Source organism: Orbicella franksi, chromosome 2 (assembly GCF_964199315.1).
Source record: "Orbicella franksi chromosome 2, jaOrbFran1.1, whole genome shotgun sequence".
Taxonomy (NCBI): Eukaryota; Metazoa; Cnidaria; class Anthozoa; order Scleractinia; family Merulinidae; genus Orbicella; species Orbicella franksi.
The window spans coordinates 22,991,178-23,016,698 of record NC_138146.1 but is presented as its reverse complement, the minus strand read 5'-3'; the positions used below and the strand labels follow the sequence as shown (position 1 = coordinate 23,016,698).

Genomic DNA, 25,521 nt, shown 5'->3' with positions numbered 1-25,521 from the left:
GCATACATGAATAAATTTGACGCCGGAACGTTTCACTGTGGCAAGAAGCCTTCACAATGATGTTCCTTATATTTACGCGTATCATGGACAAACTTGTGTTTCATTCTGTATTCCTTCGACAGGTCCATTGTATGATGTGGATGCAAAAGTTTGAGCAACACTCGTGCATTAACAGCGAGTGAAATCTCTTCAATTAAGACCTAGCTTTAGAGATCTTGAATGAAAGGGAATCAAAGAAGCATCATTTTAATAAATATTAGAAGTAGACATTTACTGTCCTTTGTCTATATTATACTTGGATTCATGATCCACGATCACTCGGATTATGTTGTATCATAGACCAACATAGGAACCGATTAATCCTTGTCCGGAGAGAATTCATCTGTTCCTTTGATGAGTAGCCTGCGAACAGGCTCCAGTGAGCCCGTCCCCCGCCCTGATCGCTTTGCCCTCCGAATTCTTCTGTTTCGCGCTTGCCGAATTTTTTTTCCGTCCTCGCCGGGAGCCTGTTCGCAGGCTATTTGATGAGCCACGTTCCGAGTATTGTTAGAACATTAATTCTAATTTGAATCTTCCCAAAGGAACGCTCCCTTCCGATTAATACTGGTGCATACTGAATCGTAACTATGTATCAGATGATGTTGAGAATAATTATTGGTCGCAGAAGGGATTTTAAACGCTTAATTAATTATTAACTTGAAATCAACGGCCCTAGCGAATTATTTAGAAAAACAGACGTTTCGAGTGTTAGCCTTCTTTAGTTGGAGCAAAATTCCCCATACGCTGTTATTCAGCGATTCATCTGGGCATAAGTCTCGAATTTCATCTCCTGGGTGATTAGACTTCTATTTTTCATGCATTTTACGAGCGTGAGAATTAAAACAGTGTTATCTTGAAATACCACCCCCCCCCCCGCCCTTCCCTGGGTACCAGAGGTTTTTTCTCGCGCGCGGCGGACGGAAATACTTCGCTTTAGAGACATGACCGACGCTGGAAACAGTGGAAGAAAAACTTCTGGCACCCAGGGTCCCCACCACAGGCTCGAAAACTATAAAGCAGGAGCGTACATTTCTTGGCGGAACGCCCAGCTAATTGAATCACTATCTCAACAATCAAGTCCAAACTGTGACGCTCAATGGCTAATATTGTCGTCAAGGGGAAAAATAAACTCTTTATAAGATAAATCCCCAAGCAACAGTAATACAGACCCCGCCCACCCCCCTCCCATGACAGCTCAAAAACCCTCGATTTGATGGCTAGATACCAGATCCCTGGGGAGTTCCTACATGTCTGCAGTGCAACGTGCGTCGTATCTAAACAGGCCAGCTAATTGCCAGCTAAACAACAGAAAATGGCCTCAACTCGCACCGAAACTCAAACTTCCACCGCGGGAAAAACCTCTGGTCCTGCAAAACTGAACAAGGATCCCACTATAGCGCAGATTTTTGAGAGTTTAGAGTACGGCCCAGCTCCCGAAGCTGCCAGCGGTGTCAACTCGTGGCTGGACGAGCATGGACGAGACTTCGGACATTTCGTGAACGGAAAATGGGTTAAACCCGAGGGAAGGAAGGTTTACGAGACAAGAAATCCTGCAACAGGTCAGCGATACTTTTTACTTTTAGGTTCACTGTTACCTCATTGGATTTCCCAGTGCCTTGAGCTGGGGGCAGACTCAACTACTGGAGGACAAGGTGGTCATACGTTCATAATGTACAGTGTGGGACCCAGTTCTCGGCCACAAAAAACGTAAACTTGTATTTCTTACCTTGGAATAGCCTTAACGACTTAAAATTTCACGCATAACTAGCTTCAGCATTCAGTTAACACATGTAGAGCTATCGACTGCTCAACGCTGTGTTCTCCCGAGTAATAACGAAAATGGAGGCTTCGTTCGTGGGCCCAGTTTTCGGCCAGCAGGCCCAGTTCTCGGCCACAAGAGAGTGCACGCGATTCCTCAAAATAAACAACGCTTTATTATCATTTTTTGTTGTTAAATCACTTACAAGGCTTGTGTTTTGATATTTCGATCACAAATTATCCATAAAGAGCTTTGTTTCATGTTAGAAAAGGAAGTTTTTTGCACACCTAGTTTTTCTCTTAAGTGCAGTCAAGCGAGGCTAAAAAAGAGTTGGGTATTTAAAACGGGGTTAAGTCAGAGCTCATAGTTTTCAGCATGCCACCCCATTACAGCTTTATTTTTACAACTGACTTGACACGAATACTCCACACAAAACTATGAGCGCTTTTAGTGTTGAAGGCGAGCAGGGTGGCCAAGAATAGGCAAATACGCAAAAGTACTAAGGAAATATTGAGGAGTAAATTTAGGTCAAAGAATTAAACAGGCCAGGAAAAGTTTATATTTAACAGATCGCTTTATCACTCTACATCCTTTATGCCAAGAATTGGCTCATTTGGGCTTTCTAGATGGACAAAATATAAACTTGAATTAAACCATGTAATTTGAGTAGCCGTAAACAAACATGTTTTCGGAGAAACCAAATTCACCTACCTTCGGGTCACCTCGACGTGCTCACAGAAAAAATCGGCAGGACGAAACAAAACTCAGCAGAACGGAAGGCAAGGAATCAAGCTACCTTTGGAAACAATTGCTTTTTATTCAGACTCATTTGTGACGCGAAAAATAAACGCTGAACAAAAAGTGGCCGAGAACTGGGCCTGGCCGAGAAGTGGGCCCCACACTGTACGTTCCACCATTGTGGTGTACAATTGCATTTCCTTTGTCATGCTCGTCTCTTTCTTTGCAAATCGAAACATCAATGAATACCTGGAGAAAATTTCCATTCTTTATCGGCTTGCTTACACCAGCTCTCTGAAAATAATAACAACTGACGTTAGTTGATGCTCCAAGAACTCAATTTTTATACATCTCCCTTATTATCCTATGTGTGGCCGAGTCATATACTTGTCTGTCGTTTGTGATATAATTGTGCTCTTGTTATAGAGGTTTTCCTATGGAAAGGTTCAAATTGTATGCTGTGTTAAAGGTTTCTGTTGCATGTTGTTTTCCTCACATGGGATGTGTAAGGCCATCATTTATCCCCAGCCCCGCGGGGGTGGGGAGAGAGGGTACTCCCAGGAAAGTTGGGTGGGGGCGTGTGGTCCACTTCCCAACACCGTTACCCTATTTATGACCAAAAGCTGTGATTTTTGCTACCCAATTTATGACCTGACCAAAAATTTGATACCCCATCTATGACCGATATGGCTGACACAGGTGCCCTAAACATAATTTATGAAGGGCTTTTGTTGATGGTCTTATCAACAATGATGAAAAAGTAGCTTCTTGTAAAAAACATATCCAATTCAAGACTAGAGTGCTAAAACCATGCCCTATTTATGACCTAAATGACCAAAATGGCCAAAATCAATACCCTATTCATGACCAAAACGGCTGAAAAACCATACTCTTTGTGGCCGCACATACCTATATAGCTCATGTGAGGGAGTACCCCCTCACACTCCGGAGTCCCCAGCATGTTGTCAGGGTACCCTTATAACTATGGTACATGTGAGAATTATTCTTACCCAAGAACACAATACAGTGACCCCAGTCACAGCTCAGATGCACATTTTTATTACAGGAGAAAAACTGGCATCTACTATGCAAGGTGAACAAGAGGATATAGACCGAGCTGTTGGAGTGGCAAGAGAGGCCTTTAAATCATGGAGTAAACTTCCTGGGCATGTGCGAGCTCGTTATTTATACAGCATAGCTCGTCATGTTCAAAAGCATGCTCGATTGCTGGCTGTGCTTGAAAGTATGGACAATGGTAAGCCAATCAGAGAGACGCGTGATGCTGATGTGCAGATAGTTGCCAGGCACCTTTATCACCATGCTGGCTGGGCTCAGCTCATGGAGACAGAAATGAGAGGTACACCTATTATGATTACTGTTATCGTGATGTTATTCTTAATTAGTATCACCCAACTAGTGGACTAATGCAAATCCTACATTTTGATTGGCTACGCTACTAGAGGACTATTAGCAATAGTCCTTGAGTAGCGAAATTGGCGCAATCGAGCGTGACGCTTTCTTTTGTTTTATTCCCAAATAAATATTTCTTCAACTTGCATTTGCTAACTTTATTATTGCCTTTTTTGTCCAACTAGTTGGGTGATACTAAAACAATTAGACCCTTCACCCTCAAGGGCCACGGGTCTAATTGTTAATTATTGTTTGTGTATAAGAGAAGTCTCAAATGTTATGACATACTTATTTAGCCTTTTTTAGTTAAATGTGTAATTTGATAGGCTACATAGGGGCCATGTACATAACAATCATTAGTAGAATTCTACTAGTATACTAATGCAAATGCTGTAATCTGATTGGCTGAGCCATTGAACACAATCAGCCATAAGTGTGCAGTGGCTGTAGGTCGTCTAGGAAATGACAACGTTTTTTTTCATTTTTCCGAAGTTTTGGAGGAAAATTTTGATGCAAATGGATGATTAAATTCCTGAGAAGTCTAAACGAAGGACATTTACGATTTCTTGACTTTTAAAAAAGTTGAAATTATTGAAAAAACTGATGCGTGCACACACACAACTTCAATTTTAAATGACAAGTCAATCCGAGAGATCTTTTTCAGGTGCAAAGTTTAATAATACATTAAGAAATAATCGGACACCGTTATTTGAAGTAAATTTTAGTAAGAATTCTACAAAAACAATTAGATTATTCACTCTCGATTTCTATGAGGTGATAAGCTAATTGTTAAATAGTCAGTACCAGGCACTGGTGATTTTAGTCCAGTGCACACACATGCATAAGGTTATCCTCCAGCAGTTTGGGTGGGTAACTGTAACTATGATGTACAAGGAATTAGTCATGATTCTTACTAGTTCCCCCAAAAGTTCATCTCTTACTGACAGTACTTTTTTAATATGAATTTTCTCAAATATTTTCCCAGGAAACTTTACTTGTTGGGCAAGTGAAGGATAGTATCCACTAGCCCTGGGCTATCAGACATAACTCTCTTTGCATACTGCAGTAGTACTGAATTGACAATACTTGCATCAGAATATTATTTTCATATTAATTCAATAATCATTACTGTTATTTTTCTGTGTCTTACCAAGAAGAGTCAAGGTTTTATACAAAAACACCTTTCATAATTATGTAAACTGGTTTAAGCTTCCCTGGATAAAAACCCTTCTGGTATAATCTCTTTTAGAAAATCTCTTCTGGACATAACAAAACCCAGGGCTTACTCAGAATATTTTTTATTATCATTTTTAGATTGGAAACCCGTAGGTGTTGTTGCTGCAATAGTTCCTTGGAATTTCCCATTAATGTTACTCTGCTGGAAGGTTTGTCCAGCTCTTGCTATGGGTAACACTGTGGTACTCAAACCAGCTACTTATACACGTCTGACAGCACTTCTGTTTGCCGAGATCTGTGCAGAGGCAGGACTTCCACCTGGTGTATTCAATGTAGTGACTGGGAATGGTGCATTTGGAAGTTCGCTTGCTGCACACACTGATGTAGATAAAGTTGCTTTTACAGGCTCTACAGAGGTATTTTATCTAATAAATTGTCTTAACTAGATATATATTTTTTGAATATTATTATTTACCAGCAAGTAGATGTAACTTTTATTGTTGTTGTTGCTGAATTGGTAAGACATAGTGTTGTTCTCAATCGAGTGTTGTAAGATCAATCCAAAGTAATCACTCTGGCCAATCACAAATGACACAGACAATCCAGTGAACCAATCAGAACTTGTAGGAAATACGTGTAGTTGGCGCAAAGCATGAGTAATCATGTACAAGTGTGTCATGATTGGTTTTGGTTTTAATCCTGACTGGATGAAAAAGTGATGCGATATTTTGCTTTTGGCAATTAGTGAAGTGCAGTCTCATCCTATGCCTTAGGACTTACCTTTTGATATACATTGTACATACTGTACTGTATGTTTTGTAGGTTGGGAAAGTTCTTCGAAGGCTGACAGCAGGCTCAGGGAAGAAGCTGTCTTTAGAACTTGGTGGTAAATCCCCTGTGGTTGTGTTTGATTCCGCTGATCTGGACAGCACAGTGGAGGGCATTGTTGATGCCATTTGGTTTAATCAAGGCCAGGTTAGATATTTTAGAGGTTTGCCTTCTCCTTTCATTTCAACATGCACAAGCCTGAAAACTTAAATTATCTCAATTTTGCTTTTAACCCATTGACACCTGTGCTGGCCCTAACCGGCCATGACGAGTACTGGCCTTTGTTCCACTTCTGATGTCATCACCTTTGATCAAAATTGGCATCATCTATACTCAAGTTCTGCAGGAGGAAAAGATCTTTCCAATGACACCCAGTTCAGAGTGATCAGCTCAATGGAGTGTGAAATATGCACGAAAATGCTCAGAAATTTGATTGAAAAATTCGGAGCAAAATTTCCTGCCACCATGCTAGCTACTCAATGGTAAAAATTGCCCATCTCTATGATGCTTTCTCAAAAAGTTTTGAACTGGAAGCAAGCCAAGTAGAAGGTCAATCACTACAGCAAAAAGATAAGAAAAGGAGAAAAAGTAAAGGCAAAAAAAAAATTTTAAAAATCGAAAAGCCTATTGACATAGTGGCATTGATTTCTGCGCATGCCAAAGAAGCAATGTCATGAAACACGATGCTAGTGGAAAGAAAGCCATGCTCTCATGTTGTAAATGCCTTTTGGAGCTCATTTGGCTCATATCCAGACTGAAGATTTCCAAAATGTCCAACAAATGCATTTTTGGCAAAAAGAATCCAGGAGTCAATGTGTTCATAAACTACCATTTAATTCTGGTAATGTGATGGTTAAAACAATGTATGTTCCCTTGTAAAATAAGACCAGGATCTTGGTGGGATCCCACCACGATCTTGGCAGGAATTCCACTGGAATCCAGGCAAGATTTTGGCCACCAAATTCTACGTTGAGATGAAAAATTGTAAGTTTCAATCACAAACCTTCCATCTCAGTCTTAACCAGCTGTTGTTTAGTGTCTAGTGTACATGTAAAGCTGTTATTAAAGTTCCTGTTCACACGTAGAATTTAGAAATACTGATAGTACTGTGATTCGCACAGTACAATAACATACATGTATATATGCTAATTGATATAATAATTTGTTTCCTAGGTTTGCAGTGCTGGTTCTCGTTTGATTGTCCAAGAGACTTGTGCTAAGAAGCTGATTGGCAAGATAAAAGAGCGTATGGCACATCTTAGGGTCGGACACAGCCTTGATAAGTGCGTTGACATGGGAGCAATAGTTGACCCTTCCCAAAAGAAGTTCATCGAAGCTTTTGTCGAGGAGGCCAGGAAGCAAGGAGCTGAGGTTTATCAAAATTGTGCTACAATACCGGCGGATGGGTCTTATTACCCACCTACACTGGTCACAAATGTCCAGCCTGTGTCCAAGATTGTCATGGAAGAGGTACTCTTCAAATGTCAATAAATGTTAACCTTGGAATTACGGTCAGTACATGTATATCTGTTCTAGGATAAGAAAGTTGGTTAGTCTGGATTATAACAGACTCCAGAAATACATAATTTTTATCTCAGCTATTTTTAAATAGTTTTTGATTTTAATTGTTAATATATTTTTTTCTACATGGACTGGCAAGTTTCATAGGGGATCGTCCCTAAGTTGTGACATGAAACCCATCATTCCAAAGAATTTGGTCAGTTCCTACTACATGTACTGCACATGCTCCACTTATAAAAGTTGCTAGGTAAAGAATTATTGTTAGCAACTGCAAGTGTGGCCATTGAAACCTTTGGACAGCATTGCCTGAGGTATCAAAACAGAAAATAACTATACTGTTTTCCTAAAACGACACTGTTTTACAATGTAAGGAAAAGTCGAAAATTAACTTAACATTTTAAGTGTTGTGAACCGAAGCCTTTCTTTTCCCTTATCCAATTGTTACTTCTGAGTATCACAGCGATGTCTAACAGGCCGGGGTACCTTCAACTGTACCATTGATGAACAACAAACCATAGTCTTGATTTGCCTTGTGATATACATTCTTTCTCTTGATGAAAAGGTGTTTGGCCCAGTTCTGACTGTTCTGACATTCAGAACTGCCAAGGAAGGAATAGCATTGGCTAACAACACCAACTACGGCCTTGGGGGAAGTGTCTGGACAGAAAATCTGTCACTTGCTTTAGAAGTTGCATTAAGCATCAAGGCTGGGTCAGTCTGGGTGAATGGACATAATCTGTTTGATGCTGCAGCTGGGTTTGGAGGCTACCGTGAGAGTGGGTTTGGACGAGATGGTGGGAAAGAGGTAATGCGAACTAGATCACATTGATTTCAAACGTGTCTGTGTCATCTAACATTATGCACTGTTGGAACTTGAGTGACATCATGACTATTTAATATATTCCACAGGGCTTGTATGAATATGTTTGCCCTTCTTGGCAAGAAAGGGCCAGACCAGCTGTGGAGGATTACGACGTGAAGTCATTTGGTTCTACAGTTCCTGCCACAGTGATGAATCCAAATTCGAATCCACTAAAACTCCCTCCGTTGTCACCAGGAAAACTGAATGGAATTGTTCCACCAAGGTATATGACCGAGATTGACAAATGAGAGGATAAGTTACTCTGATTTATTACACAACTCCTATGGTTGAGAGGGCATGAAATTCTGTCTGAGTTCGCTGCCAAGGGAAAGTGTGACTTTACCTCTCTTGTTTTGGGAAATATGCACCTTGACCACTATTGAATGTGGTCTATTAGCTCTTTCATGAAGATTCAGATCTAGACATTCAACATTCAACTCTGAGAGCAACATAGAGCATATCTTTTTTGTCACTTGTTATCATGTAACTGCTGATGTTAAAAAACTTTGCTTTTGTAGCATTGATCATACGTACAAAATGTACATTGGAGGGGCTCAGAAACGACCTGATGGAAACTATTCTCGACCAGTAATGAACCTCAAGGGGGAGGTGATAGGACAAGTTGCTGATGGAAACAGAAAGGATATCAGAGATGCTGTGGAGGCAGCACATAAAGCAGCGCCAGGGTATGGAACCTTTGATGTCAAAGAGGAAATTCTCTGTAGAGTTCTCCATTTAGAGCTTTTGTTTCAGCTTGAACAGTTTCAATGCAATTTTATTTTGTTCATGCAATCTGAGGGATTTTTTCTCTAAATATATCTAGTTAATAAAGGTAACAAATTACAATAACAAAGTAATGTGCTGTGCTATTACTACATCCATCCTTATCATCATCATCATCATCATCTTTCCCTTCTCTCCTTTTGGAGAATGGGGCCATCGATCCATCTCCTCCAAGCAACTTGGTCTTTTGCTGCCACCATTGCCCCCTCCATGTCTTGCATCCAAGATGTTCTCTTCCCTTGTTGATCTTTCTTCGCAACGTCTCTCTTGGCCATCGTCTCCAGCATTTGCCTTCTAGTGCACATGTTAGTGCTATTATGCTAAACATTGTTCCAGTGTTCCAGCACGCAACCCTGACACTTTCCTTGGGTATAGCTAATGGCCTACTCAGCATACGAGCTACATCCATACTACACTAATTATTTGCGGGAGTTGATAATCTTTGCTACATGTATCTGCATTTCCCTGTCAAAGTATGCTGTGACCTCACACCAAATGTACTGGTAATACCCCTAATCCAAGTGACGTACAGGAGATTTACACCTTTACAAAATTATAGAATCAAAACAACTTTAAGTAATGCCAATTTCTCCTTTAGTTTCAAACTTCAGGTCTGTCAATAAAACCATGAAGTGAGATGGTTAATAAATTGTAAGATTTTCAGCAGTACTTTGATTAAATTACTGTTGTCACTTTTTGTAGCTGGGGTAAACGAGCTGCCCACAACAGAGCCCAGATTGTTTACTATATGGCTGAGAATTTGGAGCTGCGGCACAATGAGTTTAGCCAGAGATTGTGTGACATGACCGGCTGTTCTATGGAGGAGGCCAAGAAAGAAGTGGATGTTACAATCCAGCGGTTGTTTTACTGGGGAGCATATGCAGACAAATATGGTGGTACTGTACAGGTTAGTTCAAAGAGTGATGGCCTGCACACCCAAGAGATCACTCATGGAGTTCACACATTATTTTGTCATTTCTGGTGATGTTGCCTGCTTGCCCAGTGTTCTGGGATCAGTATCATCATGGTGCTCTGTTCTAAAGTTTCATTCTTTTCCCACCCTTCCCTCAAGGAAACTCCATTCTATGGTGCTACAGTGAAGATCCACGAGCCAGTGGGCGTGATAGGTATCACTTGTCCTGACAGCTGTCCGTTATTAGCATTTGTGTCTCTACTGGCTCCTGCTGTTATCAGAGGAAACACTGTGATCATTATACCGAGTCACAAACACCCAGTGATTGCTGTCGACATGTATCAGGTACCACTGTCATATTTTGCATCTCAACTTTGATTAATTATTTTAAATAACAATCACAAATTAGTTAATATATTTTGAGATGATTGATATCATGCAGTTTTCCTTCATTATCAGGTTCATTTGTTCAAAGCTGGATGGATGCTATCCATCAGATAAATCACTTTGTAGTTTGTTTAGTCAATGCCTTAATCCATTAGATAGTGATTTTTAATAGTGGACAGTGTTATCTACTCTTTTGACAACTGGACCTACAAATTATTCAGATCATGTCATCATCATCATCATCATCATTATATCATTAACTTTATTTATCCTCGAGTATATTTACAGAGTGGCATTGCTGCTGTTATTGCCATACTATATAAAATTCCGCTATTTTAGTACATTTGGTTGTCTTCAAACATCCCAAGCAGCCCTGTTGCTTTTCTTATCTAGTCTAGATACATTGCTCTTTTATATGGACTTTTAGACCTTGTATGCAATAATTTTTGAAGGGGGTGTAGTTTGTCACAAAAAGAACCCATTGGGATGACCCGTTTTTTCGTCAAGATGAATTACTTTGCAGATAATTTGTATTTAAATATTGCTGAAATTGAAATTTGTTTTGCCATAACAGGCGAGAGGGTTTACATTTTTGATACATGTTATCCATGCTTAACAGAAAACAGCTTCTTTTGTGTAATGTCTGAAGAAAAACAAGCTAACACAACAGTGGCATAAATTAATGAGAGGTGCATCCTAAAGCTCTGTATAAATGTGAAGTATGGACTCGTTACCGAACCAATGAGATTGCTCCTTTCCATAATGGACCGCTTTGCCAAGTGATAATTGGTTTATTTTCTAGATCTTCGATACTTCTGATCTGCCCGGTGGCGTGGTAAACATAGTAACAGGCGATAGAGATCATTTAACCAAATACCTGTCTGAACACCAGGATGTGCAGGCCATGTGGTACTTTGGCTCCGCAGAGGGCAGCAAATTTGTAGAGTGGTCCTCATCGGTCAACGTGAAACGCACCTTTGTGAACTACGGTCAGAGCCGTGATTGGCTCGACAACTCTCAGGGGCAGGGAGAGGAGTTTTTGTTCCATGCTACCGAATGTAAAAACGTGTGGCTTCCCATGGGAGACATCTTTGCCAACTGAGGGGGATATCTGAAAGAGATTCTACGGTATAGTGGTGCATTCCTTCTGTGAAGATCTGCAGGATTAAGTCACAAAAAAATGAAAAAATATGTGCAACATTTGCTAATATATAAGAACACGAATGAGAAGCACTTGACTATCAGTGCAAATATGGGGTACGGTTAACAATCATATTCCAATAAGTCATATTTTTATAGCCAATTCACTCTGACACACTCAGTATTGTTGTTATAGAAACCACCAGTAATTTGGCATACTTATGGTGTTTTTCATCCATCGTGACTCTTTCATGGTAAATCGCTTGTCAGCCAGTGTCTTGATTCACTATAAGTGACCCGTTGCCTAGGGGACAAAAATATTTAAATAAGTGTTCTCAACAAGAAGTAACTTAAGTAGTCAAACTGTTTTAAAACGGTAGCCCATGCTAAATCAAATCAAAAAGGGAATTGCTAACTTGAATTGCTGGTTTTTGTTATGGGTCAATTGAAGAAAGGGTGGTACGATAAGGCAATTAGTAAAGCGCAGACATGTGTGAAATGAATTTTTGAAATAATAAAGGGGAAAAAAAATCGGTAAATCATTTGAAACTGATTCCTGAAGAAGGACCTCAGATTTCTATTTATTTCAGTGACTGACGGAACATTATACAATTTCTTCATAATTCGTCACATTTTATTGTGAAGCTTTCTTCTATGTAGTTCTAAACTCCATCCGTTTCAATTTAGTTTTGTTTCTAAATGTTATTTTAACTTTCCCGTTACCAAGCATGTATGGCCTAGCTGACATGCCAGCCTATGATTATATGAAAGATCTTAAATTTGAGCTACGGAGAAAGACGTAAGTGATCATCTCCGTTGTAAACCTGCGATCAAGCGTTCTTTTTTATCAGCAGTTAAAAAAACGTCTGATGGCAGGTTCCTCAGTTTTGTACACGGCTTAAGCGGTTATATACAGGTAATTTAGCAGTTACTTTTCACAACTGCTTAAGTTGAATACATAATTGCGATGATCATTCATGTCTTTGCATGTCAGCGTATAGAACTCTCTTGTAAACAATGCCCTTTGAAGAGCCGGGCTCAAAACTCCAGTAACCTTCTGCCCTTTAAGGAGAATCTTTGCGGTTCCAGTCCTAGTTCGCATGAAGCTGCCCGGCTCTGCAGCCTTTTCCATTCGGTTCACGCGGAGCCCAGCGCGTGAAGATTGGAATGGAGGAATCAGACCAGTAGAACCTGTCGTAAATCCGCTGTAAACCGATCCAAACTTTGGTCCATCTTCATCGCTTGTCTCTCCAGTGCCAGCACTTACTCGTTTTCTCGGGTATTGTTAATCTTCATTAGTTCTCGTCCATTGTCAAAACAGAACTGTTTTGCGTTGTCCCAACTTTTAACTTGGCTTCTTGTTTAATGAGAAGTAAAATCCATCGAAAGCGTGCCAGTTCATAGGGCTTGATTTCCCAGAGACGATATAATATTGTGCGCCAAATAAACACATTTCCGTGGACACTCCTCGTGTTCCGCTAACCTGATTCGGCCTCTATCATCGTTGTCTTTCAATAATAACATTCCCGCCCCCGCCCCCCAGGTGTCCGTATAGCCAATGGCATTGTGGTTGAAACATCAGGAATCCAAACACCGAAATCTGAAATCCGCAATTTTCCGCAAGTTTAGCTGATCGTCTCTGTGTACGACCGCTTGTTGCTAATATGCGCGCGCTGAGAAATGTAACCTGCTACGTGACAATCAGTCGACGAAACCATGAAGAGTTTAGAAATTCAACAGAAAAGAAACATAACAACACGATGAGAAGGACTGTTCTTCTCAAGATACTTTGGGTGCTCCCTTTAGTTGCTGTATGTAGAGGTAAGAACTCGGTATGAATTATTTGTATCGGGAATTTTACGCTGAATTGCACAACACTTATATCCTGTGAGACCCAGCATGGAACTGAACAAAAGACTAGAATGTTAAGTTCAATAAAACTTACGGCAATAAATTACAAGTGAAAAAGATGAGATCTGTTGGCATAAGCGTGGAACAAAGAAAAGTCCGAGTTTCCGGCGGGTATCGAACCCAGGACTTCTTTCGTAACGGTCGAGTGCTTTAATCAAGTGCTGAGCTGCAGCTCTTTTGTGCAATTTTTTAGTACATACTAGAAGCGCAACCCAGACTCAGAGTCGTTAGAAGAAGTTTATTATGACACCTTTTTACATGTAAAAGAACAGGATGAATCCTGGTAAAATGGCAAACTTGAGTCTATACCGTTCAATAACTCCGACATATGTTTGAACATAAACAATGAGCTTGTCTCCTTGCATGGTTCATCGTGGAACGTATTTGGTTGCATGGTTGTCTATGTTTTCATTCGGGAATATTGGAAACTATAACAAAGCTATTAAAAACTTTAAACTATATGAAATGGTAATTTAACAGCACTGAGGACATTTCACGCTCAAATGGCGGCAAAATCCAAGACATCTAACCTCAGTTTGAAAATAAGGTGTTCTTACAAAAAAGGAGTGTACTAGATTACGATACTTTGTTATTAAAAGTGTTCCTCCTCTACAGGGTACTTGGAGATTTGGGCGGTCAATCCATACGAATCCACCTGTACTGGTGGGACCGTTTCTTTTGAAGCTGAAGTTACTGGCGCTGAAGCCGAATTCGTCATAGGGTGGTGGTCTCATAGCGCTGGCCAGTACTTGGATGACAGTGAGCATTTTTCTCTGGATGAGAACAAAACGGTGCTGACCATAACTAATGCCTCACCACATCATGCTGGACTCTACTACGCCAATATTAGATATGTCACTGAGTACAGCTTTAGTGATTTCACCAGATTTCAGTTGGAGGTTGAAGGTATTTGATAATTTATTTGTTATCTATTTTGTGACATCTATTTAACAATTAGATTAATAGCTCTCGATTTCTATTTAACAATTAGATTATGAGCTCGAGATTTCTATGGCCTCATAGAAATCGAATGCGAATAATCTAATTGTTTTATTAGAATTCTAACTGAAATTTCCTTCAAATAATGATTCCAATTATTTCTGGCTTAATATTAAACTTCGCCCTTTAGAGAATACGCGCTGACTGAATTAATTGTCAATTTGACATTTTCAGTTGTCCAAGCGCGCTTATCAGTTTCTTCAAAACTTTCGAGCTTTTTTAATCCAAGAAACCGTAAATGCCCTCCTTTGAATTTTCTCAGGAATTTTGTCCATTCGTTTGTTCTAAATGTTTTTTCAAAATTTCGGAGAAACGAGGAAACGTTGCAATTTTGTGGACCACACCAAGCTACTGCACACTAATGACTGATAGTGTGCAATGGCTCAGCCAATCAGATTACAGCATTTGTATTAGTATACTAGAAAAATTCTACTAATGGCTGATAGTCAACGAGTAGCTCAGCCAATCAGGTTGCAGCATTTGCGTTAGTATACTAGTAGAATTCTTCTAAATATGTTTAGTATAAATCTTCTAGCATTCTGTCAGGGATGCTGTCCTCGAATTGGCTACGCTACTCACTGTCTATTCTGTTGAAGATTTCTGTACGTGATAGAAATCTCGAGCTCCTGATCTAATTTTTAAATATAAAGAGAGTGGTTTCCAGTAAAGTGTGTCGTAAAATTAAAACTAAGCTTCTAATTATTAAGCGGACACCCTCTATTAAGTGGACACCAGCTTAAGTCCCAATATTTTCTTCCCACATTTACTGTAAATTAAACCTGCATTCAGCTAACACCCTTATTAAACGGACGCGGACACCAATATTAAGCCATTTTGTTGCACAAAACCTGCAATTTCGCTCCGCTCGAAACGTCAGCTATCGAATCTCTTTACGGTGGCCAATTCACATTATCAACCCAGTCGATAAAACTAAATTATCCTGCAATTAAGCGGACACTTCAAGGGCTCATTTTACTTCTTTAAGGTTCAGCTGAGCCGTAATTCAGCGATATCGTTTTGAAGCTAAGGTCGGTAAGTGATCATTCCAGATTGATTCATTGATTGACTGGACATTGTACTATGAGCAGTCTTAGCTAGTCTTTGACCCTACACTGTGTTACACAGTGTTACAAAAGGGTTAATAATGACTATTATTGAACAACATACTAGAACCTGTTTGGAGCGGACACTCAGTATTAAGCGGACACTAGTGAGGGTCCCAATGCTGTCCGCTTAATACAGGTCTCACTGTACTCAAGTTAAACCGTTCTTTGTATAATTATATACAAAAATCTATAGCATTACGTTTACTGCCTGCCTTCCATCCTTCTTCCTTCCTTCCTTCCTTGGTTCCATTTGCCACACTTATATAACGCCGATTCCAAACGTATTCCTTCGAATGAACTTATAAACTTCTCTGGCAATACTTATGATTAGCTAGATCAGACCTCAGCAGGATGTCCTTGTTATTCAGTATTTCACTTATGATTGTGTATCTTGTTATCCGATTGATCTTTCAGATATACATCTTCACACCTTAGTAAAGAGCCCGGTTAAAATAGAGTTTGGTGGTAAAGGTATTTTGAAGGTTAATAAATCCGAGGGAGGCGAGCTATTTTGGATTCATAACGGAAATCTGATACAAGTCGGTCAGGACAAGCTCGAAATTTCTTATGCGACTGCAGAGCAGGGGGGGTTATACGAGGTCATGCTCAAAAAGGGTGGTTGCCAGGTTCGTAACGTCATTGACGTGCAAGTACAAGGTAAATATCGTCAGAAGCTAACTTCATAATGCTAAAAGTATACATCTAGCATCACAAACTTCTGGTATTGTCATTGTTTCTTCATAGAATGAATGATGCGAAACTGGGGGAAATACAAACGAAATGAAGATGCTAGATCGTCGCAGGTCTATAACATCAGTGCCAATTTTAGAAACGAGGAAAGTCCCTAATTTCCCAACAAGTGGAAGTTAATTAGCATGCTCAAGACAGGTTTAAGAGGGTCTGGATTGGGGGCGGCGGGGTGGGGGTGGGGGGTGGGGGAGGGGTTATCAGTTAATTTTGTCCATTTGTCAGTTGACAGTTAAATTTTGGGACATTTGTCATTTGTCAGTTAAAGTGGCTGTTAATAATTAACCTCTCCTAGTTGACTCCTTTTAAAGAAAATTTGCATATAATTAATTGCAAAACCCTTACTTTCTAAAAACTTTTCTTTTGTACTTTTCATGATCGGCATGCAAAGTAAGGTTCTTAATTTCTTACAAGTATCTGCCAATGAAAACTAATACTTAAATTTCAATGTATCATTATTAATATCTACCAATGTACCTTACAAATCCAGGCGAAAACGAACTCCTACTGTCCTTCCGGATCTGGACACGAGTTACCAACCTGTCGTGTCAAATCGCTTGCAATTTATTTCCCGCGGAATACGTAAACCATGATATATGTTTATGGCACTTAAAATCTAGCTGCATTCAGTAAAGACCACCAAATAGTGTAAATAAATTATTTCGAGAGAACTTAAAGAACGGCGTCTTGTCAGCGTCTTGAAACGGGTTAAAACTTCGGCCTTGTTTAATTCTGGGCTTCGTTTTTTCAGAATTCCAGGGACAATGTAACATTCGACTCATACACAAGATATTATAAAACTAGCGTCTAGTTCGCTGCCGCTGCCTATCTGTAGTTAACGTTATTGCAATATTTTTATTTTTTTCCACAGCGTAAGTGGAAATGATCAATACTTACCGTATTAAAAAAAACTTTAGTGATAGTTTTGGTCTAAAGCAATTTAAAAAGCATGAACTTTATACTAGAAAGGTTAGAGTACTAATATTTTAACCGAAAAAAGTCATTTTCGATGAATTTCAAATGGATAACAATGGCTAAAGCCTTTAGTCAGTTTTCAATATATCTGACTACAATTATTGTCAGTTGTGAGTTACGTTTTCGGGTATTTGTCAGTTGTCAGCTGTTTATTATTTTTTTTTTTTTGGCCATTAGTCAGTGGTCAGTTAATCACATCCAGACCCTTGTTTAACACTGACAAAGAAAAGAACTGAACTATCAAGAAAATCCTATAGCATCAAAAAGAACACACCAGAGACGAAGGGTGTGACAATATATCAGGAACACGCGCTGAATGAAGCCGTGTCCTATCTTTTAACCATGAGTATTTGAAACTGATTCCTGAAGAAGGACCTCAGATTTCTATTCATTTCAGTGACTGACGGAACATTATACAATTTCCTCATAATTCGTCACTTTTTATTGTGAAGCTTTCTTCTATGTAGTTCTAAACTCCATCCGTTTCAATTTAGTTTTGTTTGTAAATGTTATTCTAATTTTCCCGTCACCAAACATGTATGGCCTTAGCTTGCTGACATGCCAGCATATGATTATATGAAAGATCTTAAATTTGAGCCACGGAGAAAGACGTAAGCGATCATCTCCGTTGTAAACCTGCGATCAAGCGTTCTTTTTTAACAGCTGTTAAAAAAAATGCCTGATGGAAGGTTACTCGGTTGTGTACACAGCTTAAGCAGTTGTATACAGGTAATTTAGCAGTTACTTTTCACAACTGCTTAAGTTGAATACATAATTGCGATGATCATTCATGCTATTCTTGTCTTTGCATGTAAGCGTATAGAACTCTCTTGTAAACAATGCCCTTTGAAGAGCGGGGCTCAAAACTCCAGTAACCTTCTGCCCTTTAAGGAGAATCTTTGCGGTTCCAGTCCTAGTCCGCATGAAGCTGCCCGGCTCTGCAGCCTTTTCCATTCGGTTCACGCGGAGCCCGGCACGTGAAGATAGGAATGGAGGAATCAGACTAGTAGAATCTGTCGTAAATCCACTGTAAACCGATCCAAACTTTGGTCCATCTTCATCGCTTGTCTCTCCAGTGCCAGCACTTACTCGTTTTCTCGGGTATTGTTAATCTTCATTAGTTCTCGTCCATTGTCAAAACAGAACTGTTTTGCGTTGTCCCAACTTCTAACTTGGCTTCTTGTTTAATAAGAAGTAAAATCCATCGAAAGCGTGCGAGTTCATAGCGCTTGATTTCCCAGAAACGATATAATATTGTGCGCCAAATAAACACATTTCCGTGGACACTCCTCGTGTCCCGTTAACCCGATTCGGCCTCTATCATCGTTGTCTTTCAATAATAACATTCCCGCTCTCGCCCCCACCCGGGTTTCGTATAGCCAATGGCATTGCGGTTGAAACATCAGGAATCCAAAAACCGAAATCTGATATCCGCAAAGCCGAAATTGTCCGTAAATCTAGCTGATTTTGTGTACGACCACTTGTTGCTAATATGCGCGCGCTGAGAAATGTAACCTGTTACGTGACAATCAGTCGACGAAACCATGGAGAGTTTAGGAGTTCAACTGAAAAGAAAAATAACACGATGAGAAGGACTGTTCTTCTCAAGATACTTTGGGTGTTCCCTTTAGTTGCTGTATGTAGAGGTAAGAACTCGGTATGAATTATTTGTATCGGGAATTTTACGCTGAATTGCACAACACTTATATCCTGTGAGACCCAGCATGGAACTGAACAAAAGACTAGAATGTTAAGTTCAATAAAACTTACGGCAATAAATTACAAGTGAAAAAGATGAGATCTGTTGGCATAAGCGTGAAACAAAGAAAAGTCCGAGTTTCCGGCGGGTATCGAACCCAGGACTTTTTTCGTAACGGTCGAGTGCTTTAATCAAGTGCTGAGCTGCAACTCTTTTGTGCAATTTTTTAGTACATACTAGAAGCGCAACCCAGACTCAGAGTCGTTAGAAGAAGTTTATTATGACACCTTTTTACACGTAAAAGAACTGCACGAATTCTGGTAAAATGGAAAACTTGCGTCTATACCGTTCAATAACTCCGACATATGTTTGAACATAAACAATGAGCTTGTCTCCTTGCATGGTTCATCGTGGGACTTATTTGGTTGTATGGTTGTCTATGTTTTCATTCAGGAGTATTGAAAACTATAACAAAGCTATTAAAAACTTTAAACTATATGAAATGGTAATTTAACAGCACTGAGGACATTTCACGCTCAAATGGCGGCAAAATCTAAGGCATTTAACCTCAGTTCGAAAATAAGGTGTTCTTACAAAAAAGGAGTGTACTAGATTACGATACTTTGTTATTAAAAGTGTTCCTCCTCTACAGGGTACTTGGAGATTTGGGCGGTCAATCCATACGAATCCACCTGTACTGGTGGGACCGTTTCTTTTGAAGCTGAAGTTACTGGCGCTGAAGCCGAATTCGTCATAGAGTGGTGGTCTCATAGCGCTGGCCAGTACTTGGATGACAGTGAGCATTTTTCTCTGGATGAGAACAAAACGGTGCTGACCATAACTAATGCCTTGCCACCTCATGTTGGACTCTACTACGCCAATATTAGATATGTCACTGAGTACAGCTTTCGTGATTTCGACATATTTCATTTGGAGGTTGAGGGTATTTGATAATTTATTTGTTATCTATTTTCTGAGATCTATTTGACAATTAGATTAATAGCTCTCGATTTCTATTTAACAATTAGATTATGAGCTCGAGATTTCTTTGAGGTGATAGGTGATGAGGCCGAAGGCCGAATCAACTATGGCCTCATAGAAATCGAATGCGAATAATGTAATTGTTTTACTTAGAATTCTAACTGAAATTTCCTTCAAATAATGATTCCAATTATTTCTGGCTTAGTATTAAACTTCGCGCTTTAGAGAATACGCGCGGACTGAATTAATTGTCAATTTGACATTTGCAGTTGTGCAAGGGCGCTTATCAGTTTCTTCAAAACTTTCGAGCTTTTTTAATCCAAGAAACCGTAAATGCCCTCCTTTGAATTTTCTCAGGAATTTTGTTCATTCGTTTGTTTCTAAATGTTTTTTCAAAATTTCGGAGAAACGAGGAAACGTTGCAATTTTGTGGACCACACCAAGCTACTGCGCACTATTAATAAATAAATGGCTGAAAGTGTGCAATGGCTCAGCCAATCAGATTACAGCATTTGCATTAGTATACTAGGAGAATTCTACTAATGGGTGATAGTCAACGAGTAGCTCAGCCAATCAGGTTGCAGCATTTGCGTTAGTATACGAGTAGAATTCTTCTAAATATATTTAGTATAAATCTTCTAGCATTCTGTCAGGGATGCTGTCCACGTATTGGCTACGCTACTCACTGTCTATTCTGTTTAAGATTTCTATACGTGATAGAAATCTCGAGCTCCTGACCTAATCTTTAAATATAAAGAGAGTGGTTTCCAGTAAAGTGTCGTAAAATTAAAGCTAAGCTTCTAATTATTAAGCGGACACCCTCTATTGGGTGGACACCAGCTTAAGTCCCAATATTTTCTTCCCACATTTACTGTAAATTAAACCTGCATTCAGCTGACAACCCTATTAAACGGCCGAGGACACCAATATTAAGCCATTTTGTTGCACAAAACCTGCAATTTCGCTCCGCTCGAAACGTCAGCTTTCGAATCTCTTTACGGTGGCCAATTCACATTATCAACCCAGTCGATAAAACTAAATTACCCTGCAATTAAGCGGACACTTCATGGGCTCATTTTACTTGTAAAGGTTCAGCTGAGACTCCTTAACACAATTGCGATATCGTTTTAAAGTGATTATTTTTATTTTATTATTGTTTTAAGTGATTATTCCAGATTGATTCATTGATTGACTGGACATTGTACTATGAGCAGTCTTAGCTAGTCTTTGACCCTACATTGTGTTACACAGTGTTACAAAAGGGTTAATAATGACTATTATTGAACAACATACTAGAACCTGTTTGGAGCGGACACCCAGTATTAAGCGGACACTAATGAGGGTCCCAATGCTGTCCCTTAATACAGGTCTCACTGTACTCAAGTTAAACCGTTCTTTGTATAATTATATACAAAAATCTATAGCATTACGTTTACTGCCTGCCTTCCATCCTTCTTCCTTCCTTCCTTCCTTGGTTCCATTTGCCACACTTATATAACGCCGATTCCAAACGTATTCCTTCGAATGAACTTATTAACTTCTCCGGCAATACTTATGATTAGCTAGATCAGACCTCAGCAGGATGTCCTTGTTATTCAGTATTTCACTTATGATTGTGTATCTTGTTATCCGATTGATCTTTCAGATATACATCTTCACACCTTAGTAAAGAGCCCGGTTAAAATAGAGTTTGGTGGTAAAGGTATTTTGAAGGTTAATAAATCCGAGGGAGGCGAGCTATTTTGGATTCATAACGGAAATCTGATACAAGTTAGTCAGGACAGTCAATACACATTTGTGGATGGACAAGGTTCATGGGGGACTGCGCTCGAAATTTCTGATGCGACTGCCGAGCAGGGGGGGTTATACGAGGTCGTACTCAAAAAGGGTGGTTGCCAGGTTCGTAACGTCATTGACGTGCAAGTACAAGGTAAATATCGTCAGAAGCTAACTTTATAATGCTAAAAGTATACATCTAGCATTACAAACTTCTGGTATCGTCATTGTTTCTTCATAGAATGAATGATGCGAAACTGGGGAAAATACAAACGAAATGAAGATGCCAGATCGTCGCAGGTCTATAACATTCCAATTTAAGAAACGAGGAAAGTCCCTAATTTCCCAGCAAGTAAAAATTAATTAGCATACTCAAGACAGGTTTAAGAGGGTCTGGATTGGGGGTTGGGGGTGGGGGGGGGGGGGGGGTTGTCAGTTAAAATTTTGTCCATTTGTCAGTTGACAGTTAAATTTTGGAACATTTTTCATTTGTCAGTTAACGTGGCTGTTAATAATTAACCTCTCCTAGTTGACTCCTTTTAAAGAAAATTTGCATGAAATTAATTGAAAACCCTTATTTTTTAAAAACTTTTCTTTTCTACATTCCATGATCGTCATACAAAGCAAAGTTCTTAATTTCTTAGAAGTATCTGCCAATGAAAACTAATACTTAAATTTCAATGTATCATTATTAATATCTACCAATGTACTTTACAAATCCAGGCGAAAACGAACTCCTACTGTCCTTCGGGAACTACGACCCGTTTCTCGAAGGCCCCGGAAACTTTTCGGGCCCGTAAAGCCATTTTTAGTCCATCTGTATCTAAAAACGGAGAAGTGTATACGCCTGAAACTTCTTGTATGAAGGGAACTTTCCTTCGTATTGGGAATATGTAAATAAAACAGCTCTGTAATCGTAAGGTTCGAGATTTTGCTATGGCTTTACGGGCGCGAAAAGTTTCCGGGGCTTTCGAGAAACGGGCCCCTGGACGCGAGTTACCAACCTGTCGTGTCGAATAGCTTGCAATTTATTTTCCGCGGAATACGTAAACCATGATGCATGTTTATGGCACTTAAAATCTAGCTGCATTCAGTAAAGACCACCAAATAGTGTAAATAAATTATTTCGAGAGAACTTAAAGAACGGCGTCTTGCCAGCGTCTTGAAACGGGTAAAAACTTCTGCCATGTTTAATTCTGGGCTTCGTTTTTTCAGAATTCCAGGGACAATGCAACATTCGACTCATACACAAGATATTATAAAACTAGCGTCTAGTTCGCTGCCGCTGCCTATCTGTAGTTAACGTTATTGCAATATTTTTATTTTTTTCCACAGCGTAAGTGGAAATGATCAATACTTACCGTATTAAAAAAAACTTTAGTGATAGTTTTGGTCTAAAGCAATTTAAAAAGCATGAGCTTTATACTAGAAAGGTTAGAGTAATAATATTTTAACCGAAAAAAGTCATTTTCGATGAATTTCAAACGGACAACACTAACAATGGCTAAAGCCTTTTGTCAGTTGTAAGTGCACCTAACTACAATTATTGTCCGTTGTCAGTTACGTTTTCGGGTATTTGTCGGTTGTCAGCTCTTTCTTTTTTTTTTTTGGCCATTAGTCAGTTGTCAGTTAATCACATCCAGACCTTTGTTTAATACTGACAAGGAAAAGAACTGAACTATAGAGAAAATCCTATAGCATCAAAAAAAAAACACACACACACACACACACCAGAGACGAAGGGTGTGACAATATATCAGGAACACGCGCTGGGTGAAGCCATGTAGGATATTTTTGGATAGAATTCTAACCTATCTTTTAACCGTGAATGTCATATCTTTTTCAGAGCCTGTGGAGGACACAGAGGCTGCTCCCACAGGTTAGCGGACTAGGACTTCGAACACATATTAATATCAACGAAAACCTAATAATAATGATTAAGCTTTTCTTCTGAAACATTTAGTGTTTTCCTATTTATTACTGATCATGAATGGGGTTGTTTGGGTTAAAACTTAGTTCCGACACAACGTCTGACTGACACGTCACCGTCTTCAGGCCTTCAGGTTAACTCAGAGCAATCCCGTGCAAAGGACCACGTGTACTGAGCCTAATCAGTCGAGGTTATTGGTTGGCAAAGGAATTTTGTTACAACCAGCACAATTTCCCTTTGTTACCAGTTTTGTTGTTTTCGCGACTTAGACGCTGGGCTTTATTTTAGGACTGAGAGGAGAACCGAATTACCAACTAAAAGCTCCAAAGAGGCATTGTTCTTTTCTTTTCTAGAAGACCCTAAGCTCTGGGGAATAATTGACCGCAAATACCTGGGGATCTTCAGTGGAGATTTCACTGGCGAGTGGTACTTTGCCCCTTTGGTTCTGGGACCTGTAGTTGTTTTATTACTTGTGCTTGTAGTGTGCATGATCAGACGGTCTCGATCAGGAAAGCGGTAGGCAGCAGTTTATTTCACTGATTTACAACGTCATCATATGTCCCCAAAAGTCCTTAGGTATTTCCCAGTATCCCACTTCCACGATAATGTGTTCCGCCTACGCGTAAAAGTAGCTGTTTGCTGCTGTACAAAGCTGTAAACAAGACTGAACTGAGAGGATCGATCCCGAAGACTTTTCAAATTTATCATTTGGAGATTGTTTTGATCGTTTGATTAGCTTACTTTTCTTTGCTTTCGTTCGTCCGTTATTGTCTCAAAACGTTTTATATAAATCTTTTTGGAGGTCATTTCTTTATCATGTATCAGTTATGCTTTTGTAGTTGTCTCCCTCGACTGTAGGCTTTTCACGAGCGGCATTTACCGTAATAGAAATTTCTATCAAATTGTTTTGGTATCGAGGTCTTTACAAATTGAAAGAATGTTCACTTGTTACCTGTTATTTGCTAGAAAGACTGTAACCTGAACTTACAAATTTTTGAAAGTCAGTTATTTTTACTGTTTACTTCGTTAGTTCCAAGAAAGATAAAGGCGAAGTAGAGGTAACTCACCGCGTGGTTTTTGAAGAGCCTATATACACTGTACAAGACCAGGTATTCTATCCACCCGCTGACCGAACTTACGACATCGCACCTGTGACGTCAAGTCATCCTCAGTCCTCCAGCTTGGGCACGTATGGAGATATGTCCATATATGGCAGGACTAATGGCGGTATGTCTACCTATGACAAGCATCATGGTCCAACAGTTTCACCACCAGCATCAGGATACAATGCAATGAGCGACCTTGAGTTTTTTAGCGACGAATATAATTAAGAAGCTTGTTAACTTGGAATACAAATTATGCTCTCTTCCAAGTGAATGGAGCTTTTCTTGAGAGGACGATCCTCTAAATGTCAGTTTCAAGTTGTGTGCTCTCTACAGCTTTGAATTTTTAGTGGTAGACACCTTCAACACAGTTGGAAGAAAATTACGTTTTCTTTGAAATAAACACTAGAAGCGGTATCGGAGAAACTAAGTTACAAAGAGCGTGAATTGCTTGTTCGGAGGTGTCCTGTATAGTGCATTGAAGATTTCTTATAATTTTTCATGCCGAGCCATCTTGGTACCCATGCATAGCCCATCGTTTCTCACAGCCGACGACGTCTGTTGAAAATCAACCTCGTTCCCAGGCTCACAGGAGGGGGGCGGTGGCTGGAGATTACGTTCTGGGCGGTGGCCTATTTTGGGTTTCGCTGGCTGAACTATTGGCCTCATGAACACTTTCCCGTTACTTAAGCTACCCGAGTAATCGCCTCCCCTCCCCCTCCCCCCCCAAAAAAACAA

The 25,521-nt window shown here is 39.7% G+C and overlaps 2 protein-coding genes across 2 annotated transcripts; both read left to right on the top strand.

Annotated features, from left to right (window-relative positions):
• Positions 1-936: 936 nt before the first annotated feature.
• LOC145478741 (aldehyde dehydrogenase family 16 member A1-like) lies at positions 937-14,083 on the top strand. Its single transcript, XM_081456857.1, has 11 exons — positions 937-1,598; positions 3,603-3,893; positions 5,261-5,538; positions 5,945-6,097; positions 7,124-7,420; positions 8,034-8,276; positions 8,381-8,556; positions 8,852-9,019; positions 9,819-10,023; positions 10,189-10,374; positions 11,219-14,083. Exons 1-11 carry the CDS (start codon positions 1,352-1,354, stop codon positions 11,516-11,518), a joined length of 2,544 nt encoding a protein of 847 aa, XP_081312983.1. The 5' UTR covers positions 937-1,351; the 3' UTR covers positions 11,519-14,083.
• Positions 12,285-25,521, top strand: LOC145471879 (uncharacterized). Its single transcript, XM_081454887.1, has 8 exons — positions 12,285-12,355; positions 12,587-12,752; positions 14,067-14,373; positions 19,646-19,936; positions 21,620-21,904; positions 23,597-23,629; positions 24,034-24,196; positions 24,711-25,521. The coding sequence occupies exons 1-8, from the start codon at positions 12,285-12,287 to the stop codon at positions 25,009-25,011; spliced, it is 1,617 nt and encodes a 538-aa protein (XP_081311013.1). The 3' UTR covers positions 25,012-25,521.

Bases quoted from the DNA above. Each gene is read 5' to 3' on its own strand.
- LOC145478741 (XM_081456857.1), top strand. From the start codon at position 1,352: ATGGCCTCAACTCGCACCGAAACTCAAACTTCCACCGCGGGAAAAACC. The intron at 1,599-3,602 runs GTCAGCGATACT...TTTTTATTACAG, and splicing joins GACAAGAAATCCTGCAACAG to GAGAAAAACTGGCATCTACT. The intron at 10,024-10,188 runs GTTAGTTCAAAG...CCTTCCCTCAAG, and splicing joins AATATGGTGGTACTGTACAG to GAAACTCCATTCTATGGTGC.
- LOC145471879 (XM_081454887.1), top strand. From the start codon at position 12,285: ATGTATGGCCTAGCTGACATGCCAGCCTATGATTATATGAAAGATCTT. The intron at 12,356-12,586 runs GTAAGTGATCAT...TGCCCTTTGAAG, and splicing joins TTTGAGCTACGGAGAAAGAC to AGCCGGGCTCAAAACTCCAG. The intron at 14,374-19,645 runs GTATTTGATAAT...CCTCCTCTACAG, and splicing joins ATTTCAGTTGGAGGTTGAAG to GGTACTTGGAGATTTGGGCG.